Here is a 13,128-nt window from a genome sequence, read left to right on the forward strand (position 1 = left end):
CTGCCGATTTTCCTGAACTTTCACCTAACTTTCGATTTACCCTCTAAACTTTTAAATTGGAAAATCAAGGAGTTAAATTAATTTTTTTGGCCAATTTCCCCCTTATGGTTAGTTTTCCATAGATTCCATCCAAATTAACATTCACTCTTATACGTGCATGCCACGTGACTGTCCTTTGAGAACAAAAAAGTCACTTCGCTAGACCTTCAGACACAAAAAGTAAAGAAAATAGAATCACACAAATTTGCACAGGTTCATTAAGTTAAGCATGCAGTTCTAGCTTTGGTCACTTTTAGGTTCTTAAAGTTATGTACTTTGCTGTTATCCACCTAACTGGACTTCCAATAAGGAAAGGTAATTGTTCTTGAATCTTCCTCGTCTCCTCATATACTTGCAGAAGAACCAAGGTGTCTTCCAGGAATAAATTTCGTGAAACCATTAGGAGGTAAATTACATCTCAGACAAGGTTATGCTCAAATGTCTTCTGTTTGGTTACAGATCAAATGTCTTAAGAGTTAGAGAACTGTTAAAAAACAACACAGGTTGCTGATATCGACCCTCATGAATTATGAGTTGCTTGCAGAAGATGAAGCCGCCTTTGATGTACTGTATTGTACAGCTTTCGAAATGGTTGATGCTCAGTGGCTCGCAATGACTGCGTCCTACATGCAGTTTAATGTAACTCTCTCGCTTTACGTATGCACATACACAAACATGCACATTACCACGAGCATGCGCACACAACTTTCTAATGTTCGAATTCCTCAGAAATCATGCCTAGCAATTTCAACACTTCTCAAATATTAGAAAATTGTATTTGATACCTAGAATTCTACATATTATCCTCGGCTGTAATAACTACTTAACAAGATATACTTCAACTATCCCGTACTAACTAGAACGTGCGAACCTCATCTATTTCTTTTTCAATGCGCCCTTAAGTTAATGCTGGTTTATATTTGTTCACTCGTTTCTTAGCTTATCTTTGATGACACACCTTCCTGATGATTTCAAACTCTGAACTATTATAGTTGAGCATTCATTGCATCACAGCTTCTTGTTTAACATAGGCCAAATTTGCTTGTTTGTTTGATGAGCTCTCCAATAACTAACCCTTAATTTTTTGCTTTCAATCCTTCAGGAGGTTCTACAAGCAACAAGGACGCAGTTGGGAAGGGAGTTGTCTTTAGAAGATACTCAAAGAATATATGATTTACCAGCTTACAATCTATTGTACCAGTAGCTAGCTTTAGAGGTAGTACAAAATCCCCTTGAAAACTTGCTTGAATAGTTGCTAGATAGGAATGAATAATGATGATCAAACCAAGATTGCAATGATTTGAGTATCTATAATTATTGTTGGAGAAATTTTGTAATGCTTCAAGCTGCGCAATAACTACGTTATCTTTCAAACTCTATTCACCCCTCGTCTAATGTTAAAGCGAATATTCAAAGAAGTTATGTGGGTACAATGAAACCCAACCTACCAGTATGTGTTAACGATGTTTGTTTGTCAAAGTTTTACTCTTAAGATAAACCAAACACAGTGAGAGAGACAAGAATATTCAAGACTTAACTAAAAACCTAATGCTGCATAGTTTAATTTCTTGAGCCTTAAATGTAATAACAATATTTAGATGGAACATGCATTTTGCTAGAAGTCTAGACATATTAAAAGAAATAATGGATTTGATTGTCTTCAAATCTTATGTAGTCTACCTCTATGTATACATCTCTTAGAATGGTGTTGTACTTACCACTTGGTTTTGGACACAATTCTTGATCAAGATCTTGTTCTGGAAAACACTACGGCCATTTCCTTGATATGTCAATTTTATCTGAACAAAAGTAATCTTTGCATCTGTCAATGTATGCAGGATAATTATGTTGCCTCGATCTTGTCAATGAAAGGTGAGCTGCTCATACAAGATACGTCTTTTCTTAGTGCTATGTCAATGGTCTTGATGTGCTGAAATTCGCGCAATTACTCTGCTACGAGTCTTTGTACTTCATCCTGGATTCCTATATTGAGGTAGCGGAGCCTCCGACTACCTCTGGTGTTGACTTGCATGTATGTACTATTCTTCTACTTGTCATCCTCTTTTGTGTCATGGTTGCGGTGTTCATGCTTCATCTCTGGCTGGTAAGCAAGCTGCTCGCGGTATCGCTTGGCGTGGGCTGCCAATTGAACTCGAGTTGGAATGTTCTCGTGTTTTCCTTTGTTCATCGTGTTACCTGCTCTGGTGCTTGATAGGAGAAACTTTTTGCGGGCCTAACCGTGAATGGACGTTTTACCTGAAATGTCTGGAATGCTTGTTGTGTGAACCCAACCGTGAATGTACATTAAACTCAAGGGCTAAATCAAGAGTGTACACTGCCATAACGCTCGATTTGTGGCTAGTCAAGTGGTTATTTGTTAGGATGTCGCTAGAAAAAGTTATGATGATCTGCCTTATTCTGCTTTGGGATACCTCGCTTGGGCGAGCTACATCTCGATGTGTTTCAGGAGCTAGTTCACCATAGTCGTCTACTGCGTGAGGGTGCTAGTTAGGTCGGCGACCTACCAAGACAAGTGTTGTTCGCCATTTGGGATGAACGAGCTCGGATGATGGGCATCTCCGTAAGTGGTGGAAGTGTAATGAGTTACAGGTGAAAAACTCAGGCCTGGATAAGGCAAACTTATGGATAAAATGGCAAAAATACCTTGGTCCAGTCACATGTCCAAAAATCAGTTCTCTCAGCCTCAGTCAGAACCAGTCTGGTGACTTGGAGCCTTGTCAACTAAACTGGTCGGTTCCACTTATCTCGTCTAGTCATGGGCTAGAACTCATTGAGCTTGCACATGGGTCGCCTACCCGTGGGCTTAGAGCGTCTGTGTTATTGCTCACTGGGCTTGGGTCGCTTGGGCTACATGGTTCCCAACTGTTGCAGTGGACTGGGTCTCCAGCCCATAACTCCCATAAGCCTTTTGCCTTAGGCTTTATGTTCCATGGACCTAAGCCTCATGTTCAGGGTTTGTGGTTACGCTGTTCTAGGCTTAGGCCTCAGCTGCTCAGCTTACAATAGGGGCTGCCACGACATGGGCCTTCTACCCGTGGTTTATGAATGCAATTGCAGCGTGGATTGTTGCTTGGTGGACGCGTGGTGGTTATTAGGCAGTGGCCACAATTGAGGTGGTGGTGCTCTGCAGCAGTATGGCTCTTCCTACCATTGTGTTGTGCCTTGAGGATCGTCAACATGGGGCCGCATCTTGGTCTATGTTCTCCGACCCAAATACTTAAACATAGGGCATTCCATTCGTCGTGGTTCTGAAATTTTCTACCATTGTATCCTTTCTCTAGGGACTAATCAAGAAACTTTTCTTTGAAAATTAAATGATACTGCGTGTGAGAAATTCTATATAACAAAATATGCCAAAAATTAATTGCGAGAGTCTTCTTCGAGTGTTTGAATCAAGCTATCAATGAAACACCAATTTGTGGTAGCAAAAATCAACTGTCTTTAGTCTTGACGAATTTGTACCTACAAAACAATCAACATCCTTGATCAAAGACCAAAGCCTCATGCGCCCAAGAGGTGGGGGGTTGGGAGGGGAGGGGAGTTTGGCCAATGGATCTCCGATGCTTAAGTTAGTTTCTATGAAAAGAGTGAGTGTTTAAGGCTTGTATGCGTAGCAAAAAGCTTACCAAAATTTGGTGGAGATTGAGGTATTTATAGGAGGAGGTGGCTGGCCAAGGGGTCAGGGTCTTGCCCTTCACATGGTAGCATCCTACTGGCCAAGATGTGTTATCCGTTGGATGGATGAGAAAAGAATATTCTCAAAATATTAATTAAGAGAAAATATCTTGGAATAATGGTGGAAGTATCCCTAATTCATTGTGAAAATGATTCTTTGCTTGATTTAGTTGATCTTCAATTGGGAATGTATTAAAGATAGGATTTAGTAATTAACCCTATCCTTAATACCTTTGATTTTTTCATGTCATAGTCAGCTGCTTAGATGTCACATCCCAGGCTCGACTCCACCGTAGCACTATATTTATCCGTTTTGGGCCTCGACCACGCCCTCACAGTTTTGTTTCTGGGAACTCACACGAGAACTTCCTAGTAGGTCACCCATCATGGGATTGCCCTCGCGCGAACTTGCTTAACTTCGGAGTTCCAATAGAACATGAAGCCAGTGAGCTCCCAAAAGGCCTCGTGCTAGGTAGAGATGGGAATATACATATAAGGCTTACATGATGTACGCCCCTAGGCGATGTGGGATGTTACAATCCACCCCCCCTCATGGGCCCGACGTCCTTGTCGGCACACTTCCGGCCAGGGATTGGCTCTGATACCAAATTGTCACATCCCGGCCCGAGCCCCCACCACATCTGGGCTCGACTCCACCGTAGCACGATATTGTCCGCTTTGGACCCCGACCAAGCCCTCACGGTTTTGTTTCTGGGAACTCACACAAGAACTTCCCAATGGGTTACCCATCATGGGATTGCTCTCGCACGAACGCGCTTAACTTCAGAGTTCCGATGGAACTCGAAGCCAGTGAGCTCCCAAAATGCTTCGTGCTAGGTTGAGATGAGAATATACATATAAGGCTTACATGATCTACTCCCCTGGGCGATGTGGGATATTACATTAAACGCTCAGGGATGTTGAGCTGTGTGTGAGAACAGTGGAAGGTCCTACCCATTTAATGAAGGCAATATTGTCTTTCTTGAGAAAAAAAAAATTAAGGTGTCGTATTCTGATTTTCTGAGATTATTTATGTAATTGTTGTTCATCGAATTTCTTAGATCCAAACTAAAATAATAACATCCCTTTCATATGCTTTCCTAATACATATAGATATATTGACTTCACATTTCAGAAATTCTTCCTGATCCCGATCTATTTGAAAATAGTTATAATTCATTTATCATGTTTACACATACATAAGAGCTTATGTCCGAAGGAACCCACATATTATATCATATTTTACTAAATAGATATCCGTGTTATGATCCAAGTATGATTTTGAATTGGGCTATTTACTAAAATGTGCAATATTAAACAGTAATCTATTGTAAACTTAGTCATATTGATTAGAGTAACGTAATCCTTTATTGCACTTAAGTTTAAATCCTTTTGTCCGTAATAAAGATAAATTTAATATAAATTATCACATTATTTCTTAACCAAATAAAAGTAAATTTGTCGGCTAGTTAGTGCATGTGCATTAGGAGGTTGATTAATCCACACGTTCAACATATTTCCAATAATTAATTGATTCCTTCAACTTTAACTGCTACCTGCTACACCGACTGAGTACTAGACTTTACCAAAAGGTTTCAACATTATTGAGATTATATAATATTCCCTTCGTTATATAACTCGTGTAATTAGCACCTCTTTCAAAAGTAATCTATAGATTGAAATGTAGGAAGCAACAGAAATTGAGGCAAGCCTAAGAGGCCAAGCAGATATATGGAAGTACATGTTTGGTTTTGCTGATTCCATGGCCTTAAAATGTGCTGTGGAGCTATGCATTGCCGATATCATACACTCCCATAGTCCTACTGAGCCTATGATCACTTTGTCCCAATTAGCCTCATCCATAGCACCTTCTCCAGACATGACGTACCTCACAATCATCATGAGACTTCTTGTCTGTCAGAATATATTTGCCATTCATCACCCATCTGATGGTGGGGAACCACTTTATGGGTTGACACACTCATCAAGATAGTTGTTACATGACACAGAGTTGAGCTTGGCCCCAATGATAATGAATTTTTAGTTGAGAGACCATTGCTCTAATTGAGTTAAAGTTAAGAAATCATTGCTAAAATTTAATCAAAGTATTACAGGTGACGTGATGATACGGTACTATCTAATGATTTCTTCAGATGCTTTTGGGTTCATCGAAGAGGAAGAGAAAAAACTGAGGTAGAAAAAGAAAATATAAATTTTAATTGCAACATTACTTGCTCCACCAATTGAATATTACACTTTACCAAAAGGTTTCAGCATTATTGAGATTATATAATATGTTTTTTCCCTTATCCATATAACTCGTATACATCATTGAGATTATATAATATATGTTTCCCTTCTTTATATAACTCGTGTAATTAGCACATTTTTCAAAAGCACTCTATAGATGGAAATGCAGGAAGCAACAGAAGTTGAGGCAAGCCTAAGAGGCCAAGCAGATATATGGAAGTACATGTTTGGTTTTGCTGATTCCATGGCCTTAAAATGTGCTGTCGAACTACGCATTGCCGATATCATACACTCTCATAGTCCTACTGATGGTGCCTCAAACTCAAGGCCTATGATCACTTTGTCCCAATTAGCCTCATCCATAGCACCCTCCCCAGACATGACGTACCTCACACGCATCATGAGACTTCTTGTCCGCCGGAATATATTTGCCATTCATCACTCATCTGATGGCGAGGAACCACTTTATGGGTTGACACACTCATCAAGATGGTTGTTACATAATACAGAGCTGAGCCTAGCCCCAATGCTTGTGATGGAGAATCACCCTTGCCTAATGGCCCCTTGGCACTATTTCAGCCAATGCGTCAAAGAAGGAGGTCCATATGCCTTTAAGATGGCCCATGGACTTGAGATTTGGGACTATGCGTCCCAAAATCCAGAGTTCAACAAATTGTTCAACGATGGTATGGCCTGTACTGCTAGGGTTGTGATGAAGGCAATACTCACAGGTTATGAACATGGGTTTGATGGTGTGGGATCGTTAGTGGATGTAGGTGGTGGGACTGGAAGTGCAGTGGCTGAGATTGTCAAGTCCTATCCCAACATCAAAGGTTTCAATTTTGATCTGCCCCATGTCGTAGCCACAGCACCGGTGTACCATGGTGTGTCACATGTAGGTGGTGATATGTTTGAGGGCAGTATTCCAAATGCTGATGCAGTTTTCATGAAGGTAAGTCACCATAAAATCTTTTACATTCCAGTTATATGGTTTGGTTGTAGCCTTGTAGGTATAAATTTCTTTCCTTTTGTCACCTTGGAAGGGGTGATCTCGTAGCTCTTGGTTTTGAAGAAACGTTGTTAGTTAGACATAGTATTATTTGTTAAATTTGAAATGACGAACTAATTAACTTTTGATTAATGTAGTGGATTATGCATGATTGGAGTGACAGTGATTGCATCAAGATTTTAAAGAATTGTCGAAAAGCAATACCCGAAAAAAGTGGGAAGATCATTATTGTTGATATAGTTCTAGAGCCAAATGGTGAAGGGATTCTGGATGACACACGATTGGTCTTTGATTTATTGATGATTGCACACACGTCAGGTGGAAGAGAGAGGACTGAGACTGAATGGAAGAATATATTGGAAGAAGGAGGTTTCCCTCGCTACAAAGTCATCAAAATTCCAGCTTTAGCATCCATTGTTGAGGCCTACCCTATGTAAACTAAAGTACATTATCATGCAGATGTTTTAGATATTATGTAATGCCAATAAAACGGTGCTTAATCATAATGTCAATAAAACGGTGCTCAATCATAGCATTCCCATTATGAGGGGTTAGGTTTATATCTTCCTGACTAGGTATAACTTCTTTTTTGTTATCAATAAAATTACTTTGTACCGTCGAGGTTTTCTTTGAAAAATAAAAAACACTTCCATTGGACCCAACTAAGATCATTTATTCAAATAATTACATCATACAGTTTACTTACCGGCAAACCCGTGACAAATAATTAATTAAACTGGTTCAACCCTGTAAATATTAGGTTTGGGCATCTTGATCATCCAATACTCTTCAAAATCCCTGGCTTCGTATGGAATCCTCAAAACCCCATCATTGCAAAACCCATATTCCTCAGCTGATCTATATAGCAGTTTCAAGAACTCTGCATGACGGAGCAACTTGGTATGAATCATGAAACGCTTAGTATCACCATCCACACCAACACAAACAGGCACGTAACGTTTCGGTGTTGTAGAAGGAGAACTTTTCAGTCTTTTCGCTCCTATTAACTAGCTCAATTTACTGCTTCTTCTCACCCCCATTAGCAAATAGTAAAGCACTCTCTTCATCTGCAATTCTGGATTAGTACTTCAAAAATTTTTGGTAGCGATAAGTATAATTCATTTCGGTACGTAATTCCTCAGTACAAATTTAAATTTAAGGCCGTGCTATCTTCGTATACTATCTCCGTACCGATTAGATGTTGGTTAGTTAACGATGTTTTTAAAGTCAATAACTTAAATGATTGTGACATGCATCTTAATTTACATGTCATAAATAAAATGGTAAATTACGAGGTACAAATAGTCTTCGTAAGGACGCAACATGCCATGACTACAAAGTTGAAAATAGATTTAAATATTTTATTTCTCCGGCTACTACTATTTTACGTTGTGATTGTCACATTATTCGTGTTTTAAATATGCCCTATTCATTACCACAAAATTTTACAATAGTTAATGACGTTAGTTGCACATAATGTGGTGTCTAATGTGGGTATTAGCCACCAGTATACTTTTCATACAGCTCATTAGTTACCAATAGATCTTTTATTCACCCCATTATGTGCAACTAACGACGATAATTATTGCCAATTTTTCTAGTAATTAGAACATATTATGTCTCTGTCATTTGAGTTTACCTGAAACCTATGAATTCGATGAGATGACTTTAAATTCAACCTTGCCATCTAGGAATTTCGAAAGCTAGATAATAATCTTCCAAGGTGTATAATTATGTATTTAACTACAAGTGAATATAAATAATCGAGTCTGTTTCCTTTAATTTGGTCACATAAGCTACTTCCCTATCTTTGACCCATGGTTATAATTCTGGCTAGCTTGTGGCTGCACCATTAATGAATTACTTAAAAAAAAAAAAAATGGTGCCGTACGTCATCGACCACTGCCTCGGCGACAATGCCTCCTTATTACCAGCAGCAGCTCAACCAGATCAGCATCATCATCATCATCATCATCTAAGAGACAACGTTCGCCGTTCTACTAATTCTTCGCATGTTTACTATTTTGCCCAGTAATAATACACAAGAAGAGGAAGAGGATTATGCGGAAGCCACGAGGCTGCTTGAAGGATGAGAAATCGGGTTGAACCTAGCATCTTTTTTTTTTTTTTTTGTCCAAATGAAAACTTCGTTAAAGACCCGAAAAGGGACAGCAAGTGCAAATAAAGGCTATGATAGCCCAAAGGCAAAACCGAAAATAAAAAAGAGAGTGCAGTCGATACAAACTAGGCAGTAGCGAAATACGGTTTATACAATCAGACAAATACTACTGAACACTACTCAAGTGAAACAAAAGAGGAAGAGGCTAATAGTGATTCCACTATCAGACATCAATCAAAAGATGACGGAGGACATGGAAGCCCATCCGAGATAGCACCATAACCATTGAGGGAGGGGGCAAAGTTGCCCATGAGAGATTATGTTTCTATAAACTAAGCCTAATCCCGAAGGTATTTTTTTCCAACTACTTTAGTAAAATAATTAGTACAAAATAACTAGGACAACTCATAATTTGTGTGAAAATAATATCATGACAGGTCACAGTTTTAGTGAAAAGTTCAATCGATGAGTTTTAGCAAGATCTTTTAAGTGCCTTCTAAAAAAAAGGTTATTAGGAATTCGGAAATGGTCTTACAATTCATTATGTGACATAAGTAATAAAAAGTTTCTCATGATTCTTGTACATTTTCTCAAAACCAATTAAAAAATGGTGACTTGTAGCTCACAATTTTTGTGAAAAGATCGACGGTTAAATTATAGTTAAATCTTTTGATCGTAGCAAGAAAAATGTTGTTATCTAGAGTAAATATCATATCGAAAAATTAATGGACCTTACATGTACTTATATGAGTAAACCCAATAGTTGAGCACGCTTTATTGAGCCATATAAATATTCTTCACTAAAATTTTAACCTAAATAACAGAAAAATAAATAAAAATTACTAGTTCTGGCTCCGCTATGACTCAATAAATAATAAGAATCGGTAACAAATAACCTAGTTATAATATTTCCTTACTATTGATGCAAAAGATCTTGCAAAAATTAGATAGATGATCTAGAAACTTATGTAAATCAATAAAATGATGCAGCACGAAGTTAACATGAGATACCAACGTAAGTCCTTAAAGAACAAATTCTAGAATCCACTATAGATTTTGGTTGAAAATTTAAAATTTTGTTTGATTATTGATTGAAAGACGACAATACAATGAAGCCAACAGCTTTAACAACATAATCAAAATGCAAGCTCAAGGGCCTTAGGGAATTGAACGAAATCAAAACGATATTAATCGAATGGCAAACGAAAAGTCCAATTTTTATTACAAAAATTAAAAAACTATTTTGGAAGCCTAGACGACCGTAGATGGCCGAAATCTATAGTATTATCATAGCAAAGCAATGTGTTTGAACCGTGGAGTCGTTATCTTTTCTGAAAAGTATCATGGGCCCAAATCGAAGCTTGGACGCCAAATTTGCAAATTCCTGCTACGTTCTTTTGACTTCCATGGGTCCATTGCGTCTTCTATCCTCTCAGTCATCTGTTTTATATCATAAAATACTTATTTGATTAATTTTATTCTTACGAATATATATATATATATATATATATATATATATATATATATGTGTGTGTCTGTGTGTGTGTGTGAACTTCAAATAAATATCTGGAGTGATCCTTTTGTGTGGTAGTAAAAGGACAAATAATCATATGTAGGACAGCAGAAAGATGTTAGCAATACAAGAAAAAGACCCAAAAAACAAAACAAAAGCAAAAACAAAAACAACCAAGCCTGCGCAATGCGCAATATTCCCATACACAACATGTTCTTAAAAGATTGCTTAATATATTTATAACTTCTTTGGGATAAACACACTAGAAAGGGACGTTGGACAAACCGGCCTCTAACAAGGCATTACCATCTCTACCTATATATATGGCTTTACACTCTCAACAAATCATCAACCAACACTAAACAGAGTTAGCTTCTTACTAAAACTAATTACAATCACATATGAAGCAATAATGGCTGTGATTATCTCTAACAAAAAAGCAGCCATGTCCCGTAATTTGGTTCTCTTGTTCTGCCTTCTTCTCATCATCTCCTTTGCTGAGGGAAAACAACTAGGCAGCAGTAAGCTTTACAAGATTAGAATTGTAATTATCTAGTTATAGACGATTATCATTTCGGTTTGTATGAAATCAATGTTTTGCTGAATTTCATTTTTTATGTATACGTTGGATACTAATACGTTGCCTTTTGTGTTTTAACTTTTCTTTTTTCTTTCTTTTGAATATTTGATTGTGTAGTTGGGTTTGGGGGCCTGAAAGCAGCTCCAAGAGCCCCAAGATGCCAAAAGGTATATGGGGCAAAACTTGGGGATACTTGTGATGGAATCATTCAGAAGTTCAAACTGAATGCTGCTCACTTCTCTGAAATCAACCCTAACCTCAACCGTGACAGTATCTTTGTGGGTCAATGGCTTTGCATTGTTGGCACTACAAAATAAACTGCAGACTGAAGGAGGAAAGTTTGAGTTGAAGCAGAGAAAATAAATGCATGAATAAAAGAGCACTAACAAGCATCAGTGTTCGTTCCAATTTCCACTTTGCTTTAATAGTTTTTACATTGTTGTAAAAAAAAAAAAAAAAAATTTCACATTGTTGAATCCTGGTGTTTATGCTGAATTTTCTCTTTTGCTTTTTTTCTTTTAATAATTTTTAATACTGGATTTGTTGAAATGGCAATATTATACTTCAATTTAATTAAATTATATCAAAGAGAATTCATACTCGAGCGCTGTCAATATGGCTACACACATCTATTAATTGAATATTATCGTTTCCTTTTAAATAAACTATGGGAATTTAAAAGTGTTACATGGGAGTCCTGATCTTCGTCTATTCATTCGATCCAACGGTCAAAAATTAAAAATGGTGTGTGAGAGGTAAAAATTGATGCGTAAATAGCACCACTCTTTAGAAAATACAACATTCATTAAGAATAAATAAGTCAAATGATTTTTTAATTGCACCTCTTTTGATGATAACTTTTAAAAAATATAAAACTAGTTTGATCCCAATACTTTAGGGTGCATTTTTGCTCACCTACATTAACTTTGGTGTATGCTCACCATACACTTGCCATGTGCATCATCTCCTAACTATAGTTAACATTTTTATTAAATGTTCTTTTTATTTTTTAACAGTGATTTAAAACTGAGATTAAACAAAAATAAAATAACTCCGGCGCTTCAAATTTCCCACCCAACCAACCCGAAAAACACCTACCCACGTCGCCGCAAGTGATCAGATCTCAGTCTTGCCGCCGGAAAAACCATATGTTCACTCTCTCTCTCTCTCTCTCTCTCTCTCTCTCTCTCTCTCTCTCTCTTCTTCACCCTTATGCCGTCTCTCTCATCTCTATTCAGTACCGGTCCTCCAAGGCAGCTACTCATTTTGGCTAACCTATGGTCCGGTGAGTTCGAGAACGAGTTATCCGCGTCGTACACATCACTCACCACTGATGCAGTAATCTATGTTTTGAAGAAATTGGATAAAGACCCATGAAAGGGTTTGGATTTTTTCAATTAGGCATGTGAGAAAAAATGGATTTAGTTGAGTTCTTCGGTGGGTCTTTATCCATTGATGTGCAGTACTCATGTTTTGAAGAAATTGGATAAACACCCATGAAAGACTTTGGATCGATCTGAGGCAAATGAGAGAGAAGGGATTTTCCATTGATGTGCAAACGTCTATGGTAATTATAGAGCAGTTGAAAAAGGGCTTTTCCATTTCAAGCATTTTTATGATAGGATGATCGAAGATAATGGGACGAATGATATTGTTAAGAGCATGGTAGATGTTGTTTCGGGGTAAGAGTGGAGTGATAGGTTGAAAAGGATTAAGGAATTGGGTTGAAATTGGTAGCCGGCGGCGGTGGCGTCGCGGCTACCTGTTTGTCAGGGTTGGCATGGTTGGGTAGAGTAACTATTTTGTTTGTATTTATTTTTGTTTTTATTTAATCACTATTTAAATCACTATTAAAAAAATAAAAAGAACATTTAATAAAGATGTTAACTATAGTTAAGAGATGAGACACGTGGCAAACAAGA

At 37.7% G+C, this 13,128-nt stretch overlaps 1 protein-coding gene and 2 long non-coding RNA genes across 3 annotated transcripts; all 3 read left to right on the forward strand.

Annotated features, from left to right (window-relative positions):
- The first annotated feature begins 411 nt into the window (after window positions 1–411).
- On the forward strand, window positions 412–1,327 carry LOC139187965 (uncharacterized). The gene is made up of 2 exons (XR_011571009.1): window positions 412–678; window positions 1,142–1,327. It is a non-coding gene; the product is annotated as an uncharacterized lncRNA (long non-coding RNA).
- A 4,783-nt stretch (window positions 1,328–6,110) lies between these two features.
- Window positions 6,111–7,554, forward strand: LOC103429067 (xanthohumol 4-O-methyltransferase-like). The gene is made up of 2 exons (XM_008367216.4): window positions 6,111–6,937; window positions 7,132–7,554. Exons 1-2 carry the CDS (start codon window positions 6,143–6,145, stop codon window positions 7,429–7,431), a joined length of 1,095 nt encoding a protein of 364 aa, XP_008365438.2. The 5' UTR covers window positions 6,111–6,142; the 3' UTR covers window positions 7,432–7,554.
- Window positions 7,555–10,989: 3,435 nt separating this feature from the next.
- On the forward strand, window positions 10,990–11,820 carry LOC103429068 (uncharacterized). Its single transcript, XR_011571537.1, has 2 exons — window positions 10,990–11,147; window positions 11,324–11,820. It is a non-coding gene; the product is annotated as an uncharacterized lncRNA (long non-coding RNA).
- The last annotated feature ends 1,308 nt before the right edge of the window (window positions 11,821–13,128 follow it).

This window comes from Malus domestica, chromosome 09, assembly GCF_042453785.1.
Source record: "Malus domestica chromosome 09, GDT2T_hap1".
NCBI lineage: Eukaryota > Viridiplantae > Streptophyta > Magnoliopsida > Rosales > Rosaceae > Malus > Malus domestica.

Coding starts and splice junctions, on each gene's coding strand:
- LOC103429067 (XM_008367216.4), top strand. CDS start 6,143: ATGGAAATGCAGGAAGCAACAGAAGTTGAGGCAAGCCTAAGAGGCCAA. Junction 6,938..7,131: donor CTGATGCAGTTTTCATGAAG/GTAAGTCACCAT, acceptor TGATTAATGTAG/TGGATTATGCATGATTGGAG.